Source organism: Sus scrofa, chromosome 6 (genome assembly GCF_054392235.1).
Source record: "Sus scrofa isolate SSC_HxYL_T2T_F1_AM1 chromosome 6, Sscrofa_HxYL_maternal_Yorkshire_Landrace_v2.0, whole genome shotgun sequence".
In the NCBI taxonomy this organism is placed as follows: domain Eukaryota; kingdom Metazoa; phylum Chordata; class Mammalia; order Artiodactyla; family Suidae; genus Sus; species Sus scrofa.
This window is the reverse complement of record NC_139388.1, coordinates 60999418-61022057: the sequence shown is the minus strand read 5'-3', so window position 1 is coordinate 61022057 and position 22640 is coordinate 60999418. Positions and strand designations below refer to the sequence as shown.

General features: G+C 46.9%; 1 protein-coding gene across 2 annotated transcripts; it reads left to right on the top strand.

Moving 5' to 3' along the window:
- Window positions 1-1677: 1677 nt before the first annotated feature.
- Window positions 1678-22422, top strand: LOC110261289 (uncharacterized). 2 transcript variants are annotated; one of them, XM_084961479.1, is made up of 4 exons: window positions 1678-1791; window positions 11247-11320; window positions 14493-14619; window positions 20165-22422. In XM_084961479.1, the coding sequence occupies exons 2-4, from the start codon at window positions 11285-11287 to the stop codon at window positions 22090-22092; spliced, it is 2091 nt and encodes a 696-aa protein (XP_084817605.1). In that variant the 5' UTR covers window positions 1678-1791; window positions 11247-11284; the 3' UTR covers window positions 22093-22422. The 2 variants fall into 2 exon arrangements, with proteins under 2 accessions (XP_084817605.1, XP_020952915.2); XM_021097256.2 differs by having other exon boundaries at window positions 11225-11320.
- The last annotated feature ends 218 nt before the right edge of the window (window positions 22423-22640 follow it).

Here is a 22640-nt window from a genome sequence, read left to right as displayed (position 1 = left end):
GCAAAAAAAAAAAAAAAGAAAAAAAAAAAGAAAAAAGAAAATTTCTCTCTTTTTTTTTTTTGGTCCTTTTGCCATTTCTAGGGCCGCTCCAGCTCCCTATGGAGGTTCCCGGGCTAGGGATTGAATCAGAGCTGTAGTCGCTGGCCTACGCAAGAGCTGCGTCTGTGACTGACACCACAACTCACCACAACGCTGGATCCTTAACCCACTGAACAAGGCCACGGATCGAACCCGCAACCTCATGGTTCCTAGTCAGATTCGTTAACCACTGAGCCACGATGGGAACTCCAAAAAGATTTCTCTTATGTCAGGAAAGCCATGCCTGGTTCTCTTTCCCAGGGGACCCCCTACCCTACCTGGTTTCATTAACAAACTATGTTACCTCGCCCAATGCTTAGCAAGAAGAGAAGCTTTGCAACAAACAAAGGTATATTCATGAGGCAGCATGCCAACAGATGGGAGAACAAATAATAAATTCCCCTTCCCTGTTGTCAAGGGCCTCTGATATTTAGAGATAAAGAAACCAGGTGGCCTGGGGCCTGGGAAAGGCGATTGGAGACCAGAAAAATGTGAGATTATCCTTGTTTTGCCCCAGCACGATTAAGCTACAGCTTTCTTCATAGAACTTGTGATCAGAAAATGTCTGTGAGGAGTTCCCTTGTGGAGCCGTGGGTCAAGGATCCAGTGCTGTCACTGAAGCACCTCAGGTGGCTGCTGTGGCATCGATTCCATTGCACTATAGGAAAAATCTACATGCCCCAGGTGCTGCTAAAAAAAAAAAAAAAGATTCAGTAAGTGCCTGTTAGCATGTTAGAAGGTGGAGTTTGGGGCCTTCTGATGTCAAAATGTCACAGACCAGACACTCACCTATGCCCATTTGGAGGGTCGGTGGTTCTAATAAGTTGTAACCAGCTTGGGCCTGAACTGAACTCAGCTGCCTCACCTCCAAGTTTCTAAAAAAAAAAAAAAAAAAAAAAAAAAAAAAAGAGAGAGAGAGGAGTTTCCGTCGTGGCGCAGTGGTTAACGAATCCGACTAGGAACCATGAGGTTGCGGGTTCGATCCCTGCCCTTGCTCCATAGGTTAACGATCCGGCGTTGCCATGAGCTGTGGTGTAGGTTGCAGACGCGGCTCGGATCCCGCGTTGCTGTGGCTCTGGCGTAGGGTGGCGACTACAGCTCCGATTAGACTCCTAGCCTGGGAACCTCCATATGCCGCGGGAGCGGCCCAAGAAATGGCGAAAAGACAAAAAAGAAAGAAAAAAGTGGGCAAACATCTTTAGTTAAATGACATTTGAAGGATGTGCAAGCTTTGGTAAAAGTCATTTACGTGAGCTTGTAATTTTTATTAAAATGTATAGTTCGATGGATCTAGCTGGTGACTACTTTTGATATTGAGTAATTCAAAACAAGCAGGAAGCAAAGTTGAGGCACGATGTCAGAGACATAGGTTCCAAGATACACTTTGCTGGCCAGGCAGAGAGACGTCCCGGCTCCGCCTACTGACCAGCCCTAAGGAGGATTGAGGGTGGGGATCGGGAATGCGTGTCCCCTGCGGGCCCAGGCGCTCGCGTCGGCTCGCCACTGGTTGGGGAAGAACCAGGCTCAGTCCCCGCCCTCAGGCTGCACCTGCCGAGCGCTGTGCGCCTGCCCGGTTCTCTAGGGACCCGGAAGCGGAGAGGCGCGCCCAGGTCGCCACGTGGAGCCGGAGTCCCTCTTCGGTGCGGGAGTTCCTTCTTTCTCGTTTGAGCCTGCGCTTCGGGCTTCCCATATATATATCCTAGGAGTTTGGAGGTAACTATGGAATTTTAAATCCCGGCACCTGCCTGTCCACCCTAAGTAAATTCAAATTGGGTGTCGTTTAACTTGGGCCTGAAAATCACTCTGAGGCTGGTCCCTCCCTGTCCTTGGCTTTTTTGCCTTCGGTCCACGTAGACGCCGCTTTGCTAGCCGTGTACCTACTTGAAAGCCTTTCCTACCTCCGTCCCCCAACCCCCCCCCCCCCAGTAAAGTCCTCTTCCGCGGGGAGAACCCGCGCCCCCACCTCGCTCCCGACCCCTGGAGGCAGGGCCGGCCGCCCCGCTCCCGGAGAGGCCGCGTTCTCGCCCTGGTCCTGGGATTCGGGAGCCTGCCCTCTCCTGAGACACCCTCCCTCCAGCCCCTCTGTCCTCCCGGCTTCTCCGGTGGGTCCTGCCCCATAGGCCTCCCCTAGGTCGTCAGCTCTTCCCCGCACCCCACGTAGGGGGAGGTGACTGCGGACGGCTTCAACACCCTGTGTTATTACGTCTCAAATCCAACCCCGTTGGGAAATGACCCACAGAGCAACGAGATGTTGGAAGAGAGGCCAGCTGGAGGCGATGGCAGAGAAAGGAAGAGAGAAGGAAACAGCCACCCGGGGTACCAGCGTGGGGAGGAAGTGGGTGGAGCTGATGTAGACCCGGTGTTACCGGAAGACGGAGAAGGAGCAGAGATGGAAGAAAGAGGTAGAGAGATACAGGGCAATCAAAGTGTGGGGAGTATTGGACTTCCTATGTGGCTCAGAGGTAATGAACCTGACGAGTATCCATGAGGATGCGGGTTAGATCCCTGGCCTTGCTCAGTGGGTTAAAGATCAGGTGTTGCCTTGAGTGGTGGTGTAGGTGGCAGATGCAGCGCGGATCCTGCGTGGCTGTGGTGTAGGCCAGCAGCTGCAGCTCTCCATAGGCTGTTCTTTCGGACCTAAAAAGAAAAAAAGAATATGGGGGAGTGTGGTGTCTCTGCTGTGGTGCAGTGGGTTTATGATCCAGCGTTGCCTCTGCAGTGGCGTCCGTTCACCCCCAGTCCAGCACGTTGGGTTAGGGATCTGGTGTAGCTGGAACTGTGGCTAGGTCACAGCTAAAACTGGATTCCATTCCTGGCTGGGACATTCCATATGCCAGGAGCCGCCCAAGAAAAAAGAATCTGGTTGCAGAGTGGCTCAGGACAGGTGTGAGGGAGAGAGAGAGAGGAGGGCAGAGGGGAACAAAAAAGGAAAGGAGAGGTAGGGAAATAAGCTGAAGTGGAAACTGAAGTAGGGCGGGGTGGGGGGGCGTCATTGGATTCAGATGGATGGTGAATTGTTTGGCTGTAGATGAGTAAGTTGTGAAGTATTGATTCGGGGCTTTAGAATCCAATGTACATGGAGTTCCCGTTGTGGCGCAGTAGTTAATGAATCCAAGTAGAAACCTTGAAGTTGCGGGTTCGATCCTTGGCCTTGCTCAGTGGGTTAAGGATCTGGCGTTGCCATGAGCTGTGGTATAGGTTGCAGACTCGGCTCGGATCCTGAGTTGCTGTGGTTCTGGCGTAGGCCAGCGGCTACAGCTCCGATTGGACCCCGAGCCTGGGAACCTCCATATGCTGTGGGAGCGGCCCTAGAAATGGCAAAAAGACAAAAAAAAAAAAAAAAAAAAAAGAATCCAATGCATATAAAACTTGTTTAAATTACGCAGGTGAGAACGAGAATAGCAAAACTCCTGTTTACAAGTCTCATGCATTTTGCAATTTTTTGTAACAAAATATAACATTCATTTATTTATAATACTTTTTCAGCCAAGAGGCAATGACGTGACTCAGGCAGTTGTGAGTCATCCCCTTCCCTTGACACCGGGCAGATAGAGGACAGGAGAGAAACTGGTGGGGCAAGAAAGGACTGACTCTGTCACTACAAGATGCCTCTTGATTTATTGATCTTGTTTTTTGGCTGCACCCATGGCTTATGGAAGTTCCTGGGCCAGGCAGGAAATCTGAGCCGTAGCTGTGGCAATGCCTGATCCTTAACCCACAATGCCAGGTCAGGGATTGAACTAGCGCCACCACAGAGACACCGCCAGGGGTCGAATTGGAGCTGCAGCTTCCAGCCACACTGGATCTGAGCCGAACCTGCAACCTACTGCGCAGCTTGTAGCAAGGCCGGATCCTTAATCCACTGAATGAGGCCAGGGACTGAACCTGTGTCCTCAAAGACAGCTTCTTGGAGACTATGTTGGGTTTTGTTTTGTTTTCGCTTTTTAGGGCCCCACCTTTGGCATATGGAAGTTCCTAGGGGATTGAATTGGAGCTACAGCTGCTGGCCTGCACCACAGCCACAGCAACATGGGATCAGGGCTGCATCTGCGACCTACACCACAGCTCATAGCAAGACCGGATCCCCAACCCACCGAGCGAAGCCAGGGATCAAGCCCTCATCCTCATGGAAACTAGTCAGGATTCGTTTCTGCTGCGCCACAATGGAAACTCTCTATGCTGGGTTTTAACCCTCTGTGCCACAATGCGAACTCCCCCAAGTTGCCTTTTTAAAGGAACATTAAATTTTGTTTTTGTTTTGGGTTTTTTTGTTTGTTTGTTTTTGCCACACTTGTGGCATTTGGAGGACCCTGGACCATGGATTGAACCTGTACCACATCTGTGACCTGAGCCAGTGCAGTGACAACATCAGATCCTTAACCCCTTGTACCAAAATGGAAATCCTACTCTTTCGTTTACTTGTTTTTTTTAGTAATGGATTCACTTTTTTCATTGTTTTGTTTTTGTTTTTGTTTTTGTTTTTGTATTTTGGCCTTGCTCCAGGCATGCTTAAGTTCTGGGCCAGGGGTTGAACTCTCTCCACAGTAGTAACCTGAGCCTTAGCGGTGACAAAGCCTGACCTTTAACCTGCTGAGCCACCAGGGAACTCCTTGGGGTTTTTTAACATACGGAAGTTACTGAGCCAGGGATCAAATCTGAGTCACAGCTGTGGCAACACCCGATTCTTAGTCTGAGGGTGCCAGATAAAAAATTTTTTTGTAGCTTAGTACATTCAAGTTCTACTTTCCTATAAATAATACCTGAAATAAGCTTTAGTGGTTATGTCGTTCTTTTATAAATATGCTATGTTCTCAATTTTTAAAAATCTTTGACACCAGAATTATTAGATTAACAAAAATTCACAATTTCTTCTTTCTTTCTATCTTTTTTTGTCTTTTTACGGCCACACCTGCAGTATATGGAGGATCCCAGGCTAGGGGTCGAATCGGAGCCACAGCTGCCAGCCTACACCAGAACCACAGCAATGTGGGATCCGAGCCGTGTCTGCAACCTACACCACAGCTCATGGCAACGCTAGATCCTTAATGCACTGAGCAAGGCCAGGAATTGAACCCGCATCCTCATGAATGCTAGTTGGGTTCACTAACTGCTGAGCCACAACGGGAACTCCAACACAATTTCTTTTTTAAATGTGTTTCAGGATTATTTAGGGTCTCTCTTCTTGTTTTCTCCTCTTTATTTTATATATTGGAAACATTCTTTAGTAACTCGTAAATAATTTTATTTATTTATTTTTTTATTATTATTATTTTTTGTCTTTTTGCCTTTTCTTGAGGTGCTCCCGCAGCATATGGAGGTTCGCAGGCTAGGGGTTTAATCAGAACCGTAGCCACTGGCCTACGCCAGAGCCGCAGCAATGAGGGATCTCAGCTGTGTCTGTGATCCACACCCCAGCTCACAGCAACGCCGGATCCTCAACCCATTGAGCAAGGCCACGGATCGAACCCGCAATCTCATGGTTCCTAGTTGGATTCCTTAACCACTGCACCACGACGGGAACTTCGTCTCGTTTTTTTTTTTTTTTTTTTTTTTTTTGTCTTTTTGCCATTTCTTGGGCCGCTCTCGCGGCATATGGAGGTTCCCATGCTAGGAGTCGAATCAGAGCTGTAGCTGCCAGCCTACGCCAGAGCCACAGCAACGTAGGCCTTGACCAACTGAGCAAGGGCAGGGATCGAACCCGCAACCTCATGGTTCCTAGTTGGATTCGTTAACCACTGCGCCACGATGGGAACTCCAAGGGAACTTCGTCTCGTAAAAAAATTTTAGACTATTTTGATGTGTCCTTGGCAAAGATGTCAATGATTTTTTTTATACTAAAAGTCAAAGCCTCGTTTAATATTAGTCTAATCTTCCATTTTCTTCATTTTTCTGAGATCTAAAGTTGTGGCCTATGAAGTGAGGGGACGGTATTTCCCGCAGGTCTCTCTTGACTGTTCTCTGCTGATCATCAAGGGTGAGCTGACCTGACCTAGAACCTTCTTCCAACAGAGCCAGTGAATTCATGACGCAGAAGTTTGCTTAGAGCTAATTTCTAAGCTGACTCCTTACAAGGTTTTCCACATCAGATGTTACTTTGCAATTTTTTTGTTTTTTGTTTTTTTTTTTTTGCTTTTTGGGGCCGCATCCTCAGCACATGGAAGTTACCAGGGTAGGGGTCAAATCGGAGCTGCAGCTGCCAGCCTCTGCCGAAGCCACAGCAACACAGGATCTGAGCCACATCTATGACCTACACAACAGCTCATGGCAGGGCCAGATCCTTGACCCACTGATTGAGGCCAGGGATCCAACCACAACCTTATGGATACATGTAGGATTTGTTACTGCTGAGCCATGATGGGAATTCTGCAATTCTTTTTTTTCTTTGTTTTTTGTCTTTTTGCTTTTTAGGGTCACATCTGCAGCACATGGAGGTTCCCAGGCTAGGGGTCTAATTGGAGCTACAGCTGCTGGCCTGCTCCACAGCCACAGCAACGTGGGGCCCAAGCCGCATCTGCAACCTACACCACAGCTCGAGGCAATGCCGGATCCTTAACCCACTGAGCAAGGCCAGGGATCGAACCACCAACCTTGTGGTTCCTAGTCGGATTCGTTTCCGCTAAGCCACTTCGGGAACTCCTGCAATTCTTATTAAATTATTTCACAGTGATTTTTCTGTTAAATTGCATCTTGATATCAGTGTGATCAAACCTTGAAAGAGATGTTTCCTATGTTCAGGCCCATGCAAGATGGATGTGGTGTTTTAGGTGTTGAGAGTGGTAAGCACAAATTCTGCCCACTTGATCCTAAGGTACTTTTTTTTTTTTTTTTGTCTTTTCTAGGTCTGCTCCCATGGCATATGGAGGTTCCCTGGCTAGGGGTCCAATTGGAGCTGTAGCCGCCAGCCTACACCACAGCCACAGCAACACGGGATCCGAGCCGCATCTGCAACCTACACCACAGTTCACGGCAATGCTGGATCCCCAACCCATTGAGCAAGGCCAGGGATTGAACCCGCAACCTCGTGGTTCCTAGTCAGATTCATTAACCACTGCGCCATGACGGGAACTCCTAAGGTACTTTCTTGACATTCAGTTATATCTGGCCTTTCTACTTAACTCAGGCTTTCTCGGGAGTATCTCCCTGTCTGGACCTTAGTCAGCCCAACTGTAACATGGAGAGCAGAGTCCAGATCAGAAACTCAGTCCAGGAGTTCCCTTTGTGGCTCAGTGGTTGACGAAACCAACTAGGATCCATGAGGATGCAGGTTCAATCCCTGGCCCTGCTCAGTGGGTTAAGGATCAGGCATTTGCCATGAGCTGTGGTGTAGGCCACAGATGTGATTCAGATCCCACGTTGCTGTGGCTGTAGTGTAGGCCAGTGGCTGTGGCTCTAGTTAGACTCCTAGCCTGGGAACCTCCTTATGCCGCAGGTGCGGCCCTAAAAAGACAAAAGGAAAAAAGAAGAAACTCAGTCCAGTCAGTCCTCAAATCCCTTCATGTATTTCTTTTTCCATTTGGCTGCTCCAGAGCATATGGAGTTCTCCCGCCCAGGATCAGATCTGAGCTGCCATTGGGACTCATGCCGCATGTGTGGCAACCTCAGATCCTTAACCCACTGTGTAGGGCCGGGGATGGCATCTTGTCCCAGCGCTCCAGAGATGCTGCTGATCCCATTGCGACCCAGTGGAAACTTCTGCTTGTTTTTAATTAATTTATATTTTGACGTTCACAGGCCAGAGACCGAATCCGCCCTGGAGTTGTGACCTGTGCCATAGTTATGGCAACATCAGACCCTTAAACTGTTGTGCCACAAGGGAACTTCCTCAGATGCTTTTATTTTTAGTTTAATTTTATTACTATTATTACTATTCCTTGGCCGCTCCCACGACATACAGAAGTTCCCTGAACCAGGGCGGGTCCTGCACATGCCACAGCAGTGGCAACACAGGCTCCTTAACCCTCTGAGCCGCCAGGGAACTCCGCACACATGCTTTTAAGACTTAACTACATCAAGTCCCCAATGGCTGGCAGGTTTCCCAGGAGGGCCAACTTTTCGATCTTTGTACCGAATGCCCAGTGCCCTTTGGATGGCAGTTTGTGTGTATTTTTGCTGTGATGCCTGTGCCTCGAGAGCCCTATTCTTAGCCTCGTTTGCTCACTTTGAACTGTTTGCTCAGTTGTGCATGGACCAGAGGCAGAAAAACAAGAAAACATGGAGAGGAGTCTGTCGTGGTCTTCATGAAAATTGTGGAGGCAACATGGGCCTCTAGAGGAGCCCAAGGAGAGTGTATGTAACTGTCTGGCGAGTGGCTGTGGCATCAGGGGGCCTGTGAGGCATCTTGGAACAGATGTCTCGGTTCTCCTGGAGCACCTACAAGTGGGTGTCTGGCCAGTTGCAGGAGGCCTTGTGTGGTTTGTGTTGCCATGGTGACTTAGCTCAGGGGTCCTGGGGCATGGATGCGGAGACTTAAGTTTGTGTGGGTGGGTTTCTTTGGGGAACTCATGATCTCACCTGAAAGCATGAAGGAAGTTGAATTAGGAAGAGAGAAACTTTATTGCACAGTGTTTTAAGAACCAAGACCTGGAGTTCCCGTTGTGGCTCAGCGGGTTAAGGATCCAACTAGTGGCCATGAGGATGTAGGTTTAATCCCTGGCCTTGCTCAGTGGGTTAAGGATCTGGCATTGCCATGAGCGGAGGTGTAGGTCACAGATGCGGCTCAAGACCTGGCATGGCTGTAGCTGTGGTATAGGCTGGCAGCTGCAGCTCCAATTCAACCACTAGCCTGGGAACCTCCATATGCTGCAGATGTGGCCCTGGGGAAAAAAAAAACAAAAACAAACCCAAACAGGAGTTCCTGTTGTGGCTCAGTGGTCAACAAATCCGACTGGGAACCATGAGGTTGCAGGTTCAATCCCTGGCTTTGCTCAGTGGGTTGAGGATCCGACATTGCCGTGAGCTGTGGTGTAGGTTGCAGTGCGGCTTAGATCTGGTATTGCTGTGGCTGTGGTGTAGGCCAGTGGCTACAGCTCTGATTAGACCCCTAGCCTGGGAACCTCCATATGCCGTGGGTTCGGCCCTAGAAAAGGCAAAAAGACAAAAAACAAAACAAACAAACAAAAAAAACCGAAAAAAACCCAAAACAACAAAAAACCAAAGCCTTAGCAGAACAGGAGCTCTTGGTGCAGTGGATCTGGGTTACTTGATCCTGAGGGAATGGATCTAGAGGGTGCTCTACAGCATCCACTCTGCATGGTGACGTCTGTGGGGTCTTTTAGGAAGACAAGCCCTATTAGGCAACCCGTCCCGTAGAGTGATACGGGGAAAATCTTGACAGATCGTTTTGTGGATTACCTTCGGTATCTTTGAGTGAGTTTCAGATGCACTAGGAAAGATGCCAAAGAGAATCTGGAGTGTTTCCTTGGAAGATGTTGGGGTCTCCCTGGAGCATTTGCATCACTGGAGACCTTTTTTTTTTTTTTTTTTTTTTTTTTTTGCTTTTTAGAGACACACCTGTGGCATATGGAGGTTCCCAGGCTAGGGGTCTAATTGGAGCTACAGTTGTTAGCCTACACCACAGCTCACAGCAACACCAGATGCTTTACCCACTGAGCGAGGCCAGGGATCGAACCTGCAACCTCATGGTTCCTAGTCGGGTTCATTTCTGCTGTGCCACATCAGGAACTCCTTTTTCTTTTTCTTTTTCTTTTTTTTCCGCCATTTATTAGTAGTTTTGGGAGATGGCAGTACTTGGGCTGGGGTCACTGTGGATGAACATATGGTGTCTTTTGGTCTAGTGTGCTTTGGGGATCTTCCTGTATATCATTCCATCATAAATACATGAGTAATTGGGCTTGGAATATTTCAAAAAATTTCAGGGTGCTTCATTATTGAGGGCCTGGGTAATTTGTAACTTTGTTTGGTCTAGAAGGGAAATGATGGGTCTTAAGCTTTGATGGAAGAAGGATTTTAGGTGTTCCTGTTGTGGCTCACTGGGTTAAAAATGGACAACATAGTGAGAAAGCGGGTTCGCCCCCTGGCCTCGCTCAGTGGGTTAAGGGTCCAGCATTGCTGCAAGCTGCAGCATAGGTTGCACACTCGGCTCTGATCCAGTGTTGCTGTGGCTGTGCTGTAGGCTGGCAGCTTGAGCTCTGATTAGACCCCTAGCCTGGGAACTTCCTTCCATGTGTCATGGGTGGGGCCTTAAAAAAAAAAAAGATTTCTTTTGGCTCATCAGGTTAAGAACCCAACTAGTATCCATGAAGATGTGGTTTTGATCCCTGACCTCACTCAGTGGATTCAGGAATCTGGCATTGCCATGAGCTGTGGTGTAGGTCACAGATGTGGCTCGGATCCTGCATTGCTGTGGCTGTGGTATAGGTCGGCAGCTGTAGCTCCGATTTGACCCCTAGCCTGGGAACCTCCATATGCCAAAGGTGTGGCCCTAAAAAGACAAAAAAAAAAAAAAAAAAAAAGAGAGAGATCCCATTGTGTACTATATATATATATATATATATATATACACACACATATATATATATTATTTTCATTAGTCAGTTGTGTCTCACTAAAGCTGGAAAAGACAAAGAAAGTGGATGGTGTGTTGAACTTGCCTCTTCCTCTGAGTGGTGCCCAACTCAGATTTCGCATTAGGTTGGTGAGGCATTTTGCACACATTTTCTGCCCTTTGACCAGAGATTCCACTTCACGTAGTGGATATGGGGCCTCAATAATATTTAAAATTCCCCAGGTGATTCCAGTCCAGATCCATCCTTGAGTGGCAAGGCTCCGTGTCCTCCCAATCCTGAGGGCTGGGATCTGGGCTGAGGGGGCGGGGGCTCTGCTCTGCTTGAGGATGGAGCAGGGCTGGTCTGTCACCTGCATGGGGTTGTGGGGTCCAGCGGAGGTGCCCATGGCTGCAGTGTGGGGAGGGCCTCACCAGGAGGGGTGCTTAATCAGAAGGAAAGTTGTAGGAAAACTCCCCTCTTGGTCTCCTTGGGAGTTTCCTGTCTCTGAGTCCCTCCTGGGACAGTGGGCAGCAGAGGCCTGTCTCTTCCACATGGTGCAGTCTCCCCTGTGTGTGTGGTTGCAGCACAGGAAGAGCGTATATTGAATCTGAGCATTAAGCAGAATCTTTTTAACTTTCAAGTTTGATTTCCCAAAATTCAAAGATGCAAGTTGCCTGAGGAAGAAGCCTCTAAGGAGGAAGATGAAAGACAAGGAGTCAGGAATGGCTGTTTCTCAGGTAAAGTCATAGTCTCAGTTGACTCTCAGTCTGTCCTTCCCGAGATGCCCTCTTTTGGACTCAGTAACCTTGTCTGACCTTGAAGTATCTGCCTGAGGCTGTACATTCAGACATACTGTACAGTGGTGAAACGCAGGAGCCCTCGCCAGCCCATTTTTCTCAACTGTTAGGTCAGATGAAATGGATCCAGTGTTTTCTTTTAATCATGGCGTATTTTTGCTTAATAATGTTTTTCTCCAATTTCTCTTTGTCATGATTTTTAACTAGGCAATGAATTTTAGAAGCATCTAATACTGTGATATTTCTTATTTTAATCTTTTAAATTTCTTCTATATAACATTAATAACTTTTCTAATCTTGGATCAATATTTCATTAAAGACATAAACTGTTTTTTTTTTTTTTTTTTTAATTTTATTTGACTGCACCCTTGTCATGTGGGAATTCCTGGGCCAGGGATTGAACCCACACAGCTGTGACAGTGCTGGGTCCTTAACTGCTAGGCCATCAAGGAACTCCTGATGTCTTTTTTAATAACTACATACTTAAATTTAAGCAAGGCTAAAATTGTATTTCTATTTTATTTTTATTTTTTTAAATTAATGAATTTTATTACATTTATAGGTGTACAACAGTCATCACAACCAAATGTATTTATATTTAATGTAGATTTTTAAAGAGATTAGAGGTATAGTATTCTATATATTTGTTCATATTTGTACCAGTTTTTTTTTTTTTTTTGGCGCACCTGCAGCATACAGAAGTTCCCAGGCCAGGGATTGATCCTAGCTGCAGCTGAGACCTTCCCCACTGATGCAGCAATGTCAGATCCATGGCCTACTGCACTGGGCCTGGCCTCAAACCCTTAGCTCAGCAGTGACCCCCGAGCCACAGCAGAGACAATACCAAATCCTTAACCCCATGTGCCATGTATGAGTTTTTTTTTTTAATTAACCTAACATAGAATAATGTTGACAGATGAAGTTATGTATAGTTAATCCATTTTCATTGTCCTAAAGATGATGAAATACATGTGAATAAAAACTAATGTGATGGAATTCCAACTGTGGTGCCACAGGATTGGCAGTATCTCTGGAGTGTCGGGACCCGGGCTCGATCCCTGGCTGGGCACACTGGGTTAAAGGATCTGAGGTTGCCGCAGGTGGGGCATGGTCAAAACTGGCTTGGATCTGATCCCTGTCCCAGGAACTCCATATGCTGAGGTGCAGCCAAAATAGAAAAGGAAAAAAAAAAAAAAAAAACTAATGTGAAAAAAGTACCCCCAAATCAGGAAATCCGGCCTGTCATTTCCGTTAATTATGTGTTTACATGTCAATGCATGGGTGCATGAATACGCATGCCCGTGGCTTTCATGAAAGGTGTCATTTATTTATTTATTTATTTATTTTTGTCGGCCCTGTCTGGGGCATGTAGAAGTTACCAGGCTAAGGATCAAACCCGAGTGCCACGGCAGTGACAACACCTGATCCGTAACCCGCTGCACCACAAAGGAACTACATACAAGTTTTATATTTTTCAGCAGTTGACGTTCTGTCTGAAGTATATTCCATAGCTTTAAACTCTTCCTGCATTAGCATGTTAATGATTTGAATGTGAGGAAGATCTCTGCATGTGTGATGACTTTATGCCCTTCCCTGTGTTAACCTTGAAATCAACTTGGGTTTTCTCAGGGAATTCTGTGTCAGCGTTCGTTTATCCTCCATCTGCTACTTAACTGATTTTTCAGCTCTCATTCTGAAGTCTGACCACCTGAGTTTAGGTACTTGCTGTGCCATTTCTTTTTTTTTTGTCTTTTTGCCTTTTCTGGGCTGCTCCCGTGGCATATAGAGGTTCCCAGGCTATGGGTCTAATCGGAGCTGTTGCCGCCCGCCTACACCACAGCCACAGCAACTCGGGATCTGAGCCGTGTCTGCAACCCACACCACAGCTCATTGCAATGCTGGATCCTTAACCCACTGAGCAAGGCCAGGGATTGAACCCGCAACCTCCTGGTTCCTAGTCAGATTCGTTAACCCACTGCGCCACGACCGGGAACTCCTGCTGTGCCATTTCTATTTCTATTTTAGTTTTTATCTTCTTAGGGCAACAGGGTAACATGGAGGTTCCCAGGCTAGGGGTCGAAGCAGAGCTGTAGCTGCTGACCTACACCACAGCTCGCGTCCACACCGGGTCCTCAACCCACTGAGCCAGGCCAGGGGTCGAACCTGCATCCTCATGGATGCTAGTCAGATTTGTTTCCACTGAGCCACGAGGGGAACGGCTGTGCCATTTCTGAGTCCTTTGTTCTGAGGCAAGTTTCGCAGCGTGTCTCTGACACAGTTCTCCTGAAAGACAAGAGACCTCTAGGGAGATGCATGTAAGGCATTTAGAGTGATGCTCATGAGCACATGGGAAGCGTTCAAGCATCTTGAGTCATTGCTCTTGGCAGCATCATCATTTCAGATATTGATCTTCCCTAAAGCCACTGTGGACCTTGTCATCTCTAGGACATCACTCACTCTGCAGCTTGTCTGGGTTTTGAATATCACTCCGTGTATCGAACAGAATTATCACTTCCTCCATAGACCACCCATTCTTTTTTTTTTTTTTTTTTTTTGGTCTTTTTCTAGGGCTGCACCTGCAGCATATGGAGGTTTCCAGGCTTGGGGTCCAGTCACAGCTGTATCTGCCAACCTACGCCAGAGCCACAGCAACGCAGGATCCGAGCTGCCTCTGCGACCTATACCACAGCTCACGGCAACGCCGGATCCTTAACCCACTGAGCGAGGCCAGGGATCGAACCTATAACCTTATGGTTCCTAGTCGGATTCGTTTCCACTGTGCCACAACGGGAACTCCTAGACCACCCATTCTTGAATTTTATTTCTGTTTTTCACATATTGTCAAAATGGAAAATCAAAAGTGAAAAATCATCAACGATGAGAAAAAAAATTTTCAAAATGAAAAATCCACATTGAATGGAGGCTATTATAATCTCTATGCCAAAACATAAGAAATTAAAATTTAGACACATCATTTGCTCCAAATATTTTAACATGGATTTGTCAGAATACAGGCTTCAGCTGAGTCCATCCTTACCCCTTCCTCTTCTCATTTTGTGTGTAAATCAGAACTGTCCTCATGCCCCCTTGGTGACATATATGTTCATTTCAGGCACCGGTGACCTTCGAGGACGTGGCCATTGAGTTCTCTCCGGAGGAGTGGGCCTGCCTGGACCCTGCGCAGAGGGCCTTGTACAGGGACGTGATGCTGGAGACCTACAGGAACCTGCTCTCCCTGGGTGAGCATCGCTTCCCTCCGGAAGTTGGAATCTGCCCTTGGGTATCTTTGCATTTTCCCGTGTGTGCCTCTTGGGAGCCTCTGCTTTGCTTGACTGAGCTCTAAGCCCTGTGGACTCAGACATTCTTGTCCATTTGATGGGCTAGGACCAGGAGGTGTTTGCTAGAAATAGTGAGAGGTCGGATTTTGTTTTTGTGATCTGGGAGGAAAAGCTTTCAGTCTTTCCCCATTGAGTATGATGTTAGCTGGAGGCTCTTTATACATGTCTTTCATGTGTTACAGTACTTTGTGTTTATTCCTGCTATATTGAGTGTTTTTATTGTGAAAGTCTTTAACTAGTCATTTGCATTTGTGCATCAACGGAGACAATCATGTACTATTTTTTCTTTCATTCTCTTTTTTTTTTTTTTCTTTTTTGCTGCTCCTGAGGCATATGGAGGTTCCCAGGCTAGGAGTCCAATCGGAGCTACAGCTGCTGGCCTACACCACAGTTGCAGCCACAGCCACATCAGATCCGAGCCACGTCTGCGATCTACACCACAGCTCACAGCAACGCCAGATCCTTAACCCACTGAACGAGGCCAGGGATCAAACCTACAACCTCCTAGTTGGATTCCTAGTTGGAGCCACGATGGAAACTCCTTTTCTTTCATTCTTCAGTGTGCAATTTCATATTGAAAGACGTTGATTTGTTGGATTCCAAGAATGTATCCTTTTTGGTTAGATTGCATAATCCTTTTAATTTGCTTGAAAATTTGGTTTACTTTTGTTTGATTGGTTTTTCTTTAGTACTCATCAGAACTAGTCTATGGTTTTCTGTTAGTCTCTGCTTTGGTTTAGAGTAATGCTAGCTTCATAGAATGAGTTTGGAAGTGGTCCCAGTTCTTCAAATTTTGGGGTAGGGTTTGAGGAATGTTTTTCTTAATTCATTTAAGATGTTGGACAGAGGAGTTCCCTTGGTGGCTCGGTGTGTTAAGAACCTGACTGCAGCAGCTTGAGTTGCTGCAGAGGCGAGGGTTCCGTTCCTGGCCAGTTACAGTGAGTTAACGAATCTGGTGTTGGGAGTTCTTGTCGTGGCTCAGTGGAAAGGAATCTGACTAGCATCCATGAGAACGCAGGTTTGATCCCTGGCCTCGCTCAGTGGGTTAAGGATCCAGTGTTGCCGTGAGCTGTTTTGTAGGTTGCAGATGTGGCTGGGATCTGGCATTGCTGTGGCTGTGGTGTAGGCCAGCTGCTACAGCTCCAATTCAACCCCTTGCCTGGGAACCTCCATATGCCACAAGTGGGGCCCTAAAAAGACAAAAAAAAGAAAAAAAATAATCTGGTGTTGCTCAAGCTGTGATGTAGGTCATAGCTGTAGGAATCAGTCCCCCATCACAGAACTTACATATGCTGCAGGTATAGCCATAAAAACCAAAAAGTGTTGAGTTTGGCAGTGATACTTTCTAGTTTTCATTTTATTTTGATCAGTAATTGTTTTGACGAGCTACCCAATCTCCTGACAAGGTATAGGTCTGTTCAGATTTTTTTTTTTTTTTTTTCCTTTTGTCATTTTAGGGCCATACCTGTGGCATATGAAGGTTCCCAGGCTAGGGGTCGAATCGGAGCTACAGCTGCCGGCCTACAGCACAGCTACAGCAATGCCAGATCCTAGCCACATTTTCGACCTACACCCCAGCTCATGGCAACGCTGGATCCTTAACCCACTGAGCGAGGCCAGGGATTGAACCCGAAACCTCATGGTTCCTAGTTGGATTTGTTTTCTCTGCGCCATGATGGGAACTCCCAGATTTTTAATTTATTTTTCTTTTTGGCCACCCCTGCAGCATTCAGAAATTCCCAGGCTAGGGATCAAATCTGAGCTGCAGCTGCAACCTATGCCACAAGTGCAGCAACGCCAGATCCTTAACCCATTGTGCTGGACCAGGAGTCAGCTGGCACCTCTGCAAAGACAAGCCGGATCATCAATCCACTGTGCCATGGCAGGAACTCCAGATTCTGTCTGTCTGATCCAGGAAGCAACTTTTAGTTTGTGATTTTATGTAGTTTTACTCATTTTCTTTTGTGTATGTCTTTTTTGGCTGAACCTGTGGCATATGGAAGCTCCTGAGCTAGGGGCTGAATTCAAGCCACAGCTGTGACTTATGCCACAGTGTGGTAATACCAGATCTTGAATCCAGTATACTTGGCTGGGGTTTGACCCATGCTGCTGAAGATACAATGCCGGGTCCTTAACATACTGTCCTATTGGGAACTCCTCTTTTGTATATCATGCAGATTTTTCCTTTCTTTCTAACTTTGGCTCTATTTTGTTTCTTGCATTCTTTTTATTCCTATTGTTTTCCTTTTGAAAATTTTTTTTGTGTTTTTTTTTGTTGTTGTTTGTTTGTGTGTGTGTTTGTCTTTTTAGGGCTGCACTCGTGGCACATGGAAGTTCCCAGACCAGGGGTCTAATTGGAGCTGTAGCCACCAGCCTACACCAGAGCCACAGCAACGCGGGATCTGAGCTGCATCTGTGACCTACACCCCAGCTCACGGCAACGCCGGATCCTTAACCCACTGAGCGAGGCCAGGGATGGAACCCGTAGCCTCATGGTTCCTAGTCAGATTTGTTTCCATTGCACCACAATGGCAACTCCTTTAAATGGTTTTTATTCAGGTGATAAACCAGGACCTTTTATGCCCATTCCTTTGTATTCTTTCAAGCTTTTGGATACAATTAACAGATAACATCATGTACGTTTAAGTATATACACTATGAAGATTTCATACACATGTATATTTCTAAGAGCTTATTACCACATATGTTAAGACATCTGCGTAATACAGTTTTGCACGTGTGCGTGTGTGTGTGTGTGTGTGGCAAAAATATTTGAAGTCTAATGTCTTAACAACTTTCAAGTTTAAAATACAGTGGTTTTTTGTTTTTTTGTGTGTGTGTTTTGCTTTTTAGGGCCACACACATAGCACGTGGAAGTTCCCAGGCTAGGGGTCCAATCGGAGCTGCAGCTGCCGGCCTACACCACAGTTCACAGCAATGCCAGATCCTTAACCCACTGAGCAAGGCCAGGGATCGAACCTCGTCCTCATAGGTCGGATTCGTTTCTGCTGCGCCACAGTGGGAACTCCAGTACGGTGTTGATAACTGTAGTCAGCATTGCTGTACCTTAGATCTCCTGATCTGACTTGACTTGAAGTTGATTCTCTGATTGATACCTCACCACTTCTGCCAAGCCCCAGCCTTTGATAACCACTGTTTTCCTTTCTTTTTCTATTTGTCTCCCTGCCCCACCCCCCATACAAGGGAGGTCATTATGTACTGTCTTCCTCTCAGACTGGTTTTACTGAGGATAATCCTCTCGAATGCCCTTCATGTTGGTACAGACAGGATTGTATTCTTTTTTATGAGTGACTAATATTTCATTGTGTATAGGAACCCAGTTTTTTTTTTTTATTCCTTCGTTCATGGGACACTTAGGTAGTTTCCGTTTCTGGGCTGACGTTTATAAACAGTGCGATAACGAACTTTGGAATGAAGATCTCTCATTGTGTGGCGTTCTTTTGTGGTGCTGCGTATTAAGGATCTGGCGTTGTCACTGCAGCGGCTGTGTCACTGTTGTGGTTCAGGTTCTATCCCGGGCCCAGGAACTTCCACGTGCTGCAGGCCGGGTCAAAAAAAAAAATAATCGTCTCGTCGTAATAGTGACTTCATATCTTTTCTTTTTGATATATACCCACGTATGGAATAGCTGCGTTATGTGGTAGTTTTTAAAAAGCATTTTGAGGCGTCCCTGTGTGTGGCTTGGCTGTTAACGAACCCAACTAGTATCCGTGAGGACACGGGTTTGATCCCTGGCCTTGCTCACTGGGTTAAGGATCCTTTGTTGCTGTGAGCTGTGGTGTAGGTCGCAGACTCGGCTCGGATCCCACGTTGCTGTGGCTGTGGTGTAGGCCGCGGCTACAGCTCTGATTAGACCCCTAGCCTGGGAACTTCCATGTGCCATGGGTGGGGCCCTAAAAAGACAAAAAAAAAAAAAAGGCTTTTTCAGCAGTCTGTGCGGTGTTTTCTCCAGTGAGTAAAACTGATTTCAGCTGTGGCCACCGTCTCACAGGGCTCCTCATAAACACACATATCTTTTGTCCTGCGGATCATAATCTTCCTCAGGGTGTGAAGCGATGTTCTCCTTGAGGGTTTGATTTGCATTTTCTCCTAAGGGAGGAGCTGCCACCAGGAAACTCCTCCAGTTCTGTCCCCCTGCATCGTGCTTGGAGGGATTGAGTCAGAACAAGCAGATCACCATGGTCGCACTTTTTCGTTCTGTGTTTTGAGTGGAGGCATCCGTTTGGGTTTTCCAGCTTCTTAACCTGGTTTTTAGAGTAACTCCAATGGATTGTTGTGTGTAGTTGTTAACTCAGTGTCTCTGTGGGCTAATATGTACATAGAGTTTCCTCTTCTGCTCTCCTGCCAACATCATGTTTCATCTTTTTTTATGGCAGAGATTGTGTTAAGAGTTCCAGTGATAGGATTTCTAGTTAGAGCAAGCCAGCAAAAGGAATATTATATACACACATACATATAACATAGGGTGTATGAAACTAGTCAATCCTAAAATTTTTAAATTATTTATTTACATTCATTGAGTATTTTAATTAATTTCTTTATTGGCCACACCCTCGACCTGCTGAAGTCCCTGGGCAGGGGATCCAACCCATGCCGCAGCAGTGACAATCCCAGATCCTTAACCTTTTGCCACCAGGGAGCTCCCCCCTTTTTTTTTTTTTTTTATTTTTCTCAGTTATATGTCTCTTGTTTTTATTACTGTGTAGTTGATTGTTTCAAGTGTACAACACGTGATTCACTGTTTTTAAAGGTTATATTCCACTAAGATTATTTTGAATTACCTGTGATCAGTCTTTTTTTTTTTTTATTTTATTTATTTATTTTTATTTATTTATTTATTTTTTTGTCTTTTGTCTTTTTTGTTGTTGTTGTTGTTGTTGTTGTTGCTATTTCTTGGGCCGCTCCCGCGGCATATGGAGGTTCCCAGGCTAGGGGTCGAATCGGAGCTGTAGCCACCGGCCTACACGAGAGCCATAGCAACGCGGGATCTGAGCCTCGTCTGCAAGCTGTACCACAGCTCACGGCAATGTCGGATCCTTAACCCACTGAGCAAGGCCAGGGATCGAACCCGCAACTTCATGATTCCTAGTCAGATTCGTTAACCACTGAGCCACAACGGGAACTCCCATAGTGTTCCTTAAATTTTGAACATCACATTTGGGAAGTCTCATTATTCTGTCCAGAATAAGTATTATTTTTTGGTTTAATAACGTGTTTCCAATAAGAAATGATTTTGTGGCATTCTCTTGTGCAGCAAGTTAGGGATCCAGTGTTGTCACTTCAGTGGCTTGGGTCGTTGCTGTGGCATAGATTTGATCCCTGGATAGGAACTTCCACCTGCCACGGGTGCGGCCAAAAAAAAAAAAAGCAGTTTTGTTAACGAACTGTAATTAAAAGGGTACCTATGGCTTTTTATATCTCGTAGATATCACTCGCATACCTGTGATGAAATTACAATCTAAAGGGAAAGGTGACGGAGACATTTTCCAGACATTGATATTGGAATTACAAGATCGCCCTGAAGTTAAAGCTTTTTACTTTAAGGACCTCCAGGGAGCCCTACCCGACACTGAGTGCCTGTGGAGAGATAAAGAGAGAGTTGACCGAGGAATGCCTGTACCCTCTAAAGAAAATCTCATGAATAAAAGAAATGAACCTTGGGCTCGGGATGCAGGACAGAAGCCTGTTGAAAATAGGCTTGGGTCAAGCTTTCAAAAGAAACTGCTGATACATCACACGGAAGGGAAAATTTATGCATGTAACGAAGCCGTGAAGTCTCTCAACAGCAGTGGCTCTTTCTCGCCCCTTGAAAGAATCCTGTCTCGTGTCCAAGCCACCATTTCTAACAAGCATGGGGACGATCTTAGCCGTCCTTCCGCACAGAGAGGGGACCCGAATGCACACAGCGGACAGCCTCACACATGTCACGAGTGTGGGGAAACCTTTCCTCAGGGCTCACAGCTCAGTAAACATCAGGTTATCCACAGAGAAGAGAAATCACGCACATGTGACGGATGCGGCAAAGTCTTGAGTAGCAGCTGGAACCTTAAAATGCATCAGCGAATTCACACTGGAGAGAAACCGTACAAATGCAGTGACTGCGGCAAGGTCTTTAGTCAAAATTCCCATCTCAGCAAACATCGGCGAATTCATAGCAGGGAATCATCTCACCCGTGCGATGCGTGCGGCAAGAGCTTTCCTCAGTCCTCAGCCCTCACCAGACATCAGAGGAGCCACACCGCAGAGGCCAAATCTAAATGTGATGTGTGTGGCAAAGTCTTCCGTCACCCTTGGAACCTGAAAATGCACCAGAGGATTCATACTGGAGAGAAGCCACACACATGCGACGTGTGTAGCAAGGCCTTTACGCAGCTGTGTTACCTGAAGATTCACCAGAGAACTCACACCGGAGAGAAGCCGTACGCCTGCGACGTGTGCGGCAGAGCCTTCTCCGTGCGTTCAAACCTCACTAATCATCGGATGATCCACACCGGAGAGACACCTTTCCGGTGTAATGAATGCGGGAAGGGCTTCGTAAAGCGTTCCTACCTGGTGGATCATACGCGCATTCATACAGGAGAGAAGCCCTACACGTGTGCGGCATGTGGCAAGGCCTTTCGGCAAAAATCTGGCATCAGGATTCACCAGAGGTTTCACGATGGGAAGAAGCCTTTCAAATGCAAGGACTGTGGCAAAGCCTTCGCTCAGTGTTCCACTCTCACCACACATCAGATCATCCATAAAAGAGACAAGCCCTATAAATGCGATGTGTGTGGGAAGGTCTTCAGTCAAAAAGCCCACGTGAAAGCCCATCAGCGAGTTCACTCTGGGGAGAAACCATACAAGTGTCAGGCATGTGGCAAAGCCTTTATCGGGCAGGGGAACCTGGCGTCCCATCAGGTCATCCACCTGGAAGAGAAGCCACACAAGTGTGACTTTTGTGGCAAGGGCTTCGGTCAGAACATCCACCTTGTGAATCACCGTCGAATCCACACGGGGGAGAAACCTTACACGTGTCACGTGTGTGGGAGGGCCTTTAATACGCAGTCCGGCCTAACTTACCATCACGTGACCCATACCGGAGAGAGGCCCCATCCGTGTGACGTCTGCGGCAAGGGCTTCAGGAAGTCTTACCACCTGGTCAATCATAAGAGAATCCACACCGGAGAAAAACCTTACGCATGTAACGAGTGTGGCAAAGCGTTTCCCGTGCGGTCGACTTTGAAGCGCCATCAGGTCATCCACGCGGGAGGGAAACCACATCAGTGTGATGTGTGTGGCCAGGGCTTCGGAAGGAAATCACACCTTGCGAATCACCGTAGGAGTCACCGCGGAAGGAGACCGTGCACATGAAAGACGAGGGTGGTCGACCTTAAGTTCCCATCAGGGCATCCGCACAGAAGAGGAAACCATTTAAATGCGAAGGATGTGCAAAATGCTTCCATCATGGGTCTCCACCTGTAGCATTCGCCATGGGAGAGAAGCCTTCCAGATAGACTGAGCAGGTGGCCCACGCTTGGGACATGACACGTGGTAGGAATCCGGCAAGGCTCTTAGCGGGTGTCCTTCATGAAAAAAATTCATGCTCCATTGACGCCTTCTAACTGTTCCTTGAACGTGTCAAGGCCATCGAGAGAATGGTTTGACCATAGTATTCAGTAAAGAGTTTATTCTGGAAAGAAACCTTACCAGTGGCATGAGTGTATAAAACCTTTCTTGGGGTTCCGGTCTCACCAGGGATCAGCTCGTCCATACTAGATAGAACCTGACCCGTTTACTGAATGTGGCAAGGCCCTTAGGTATGGCTTAATAAACTCAAGAGTTCACTACATGCCTCATACTTAGAGATGCAGTGAGGAATTCCATCGTGGCTCAGTGGAAACTCATCTGACTAGCGTCCA

Bases quoted from the DNA above. Each gene is read 5' to 3' on its own strand.
- LOC110261289 (XM_084961479.1), top strand. From the start codon at position 11,285: ATGAAAGACAAGGAGTCAGGAATGGCTGTTTCTCAG. The intron at 11,321-14,492 runs GTAAAGTCATAG...TGTTCATTTCAG, and splicing joins CAGGAATGGCTGTTTCTCAG to GCACCGGTGACCTTCGAGGA. The intron at 14,620-20,164 runs GTGAGCATCGCT...TATATCTCGTAG, and splicing joins CAGGAACCTGCTCTCCCTGG to ATATCACTCGCATACCTGTG.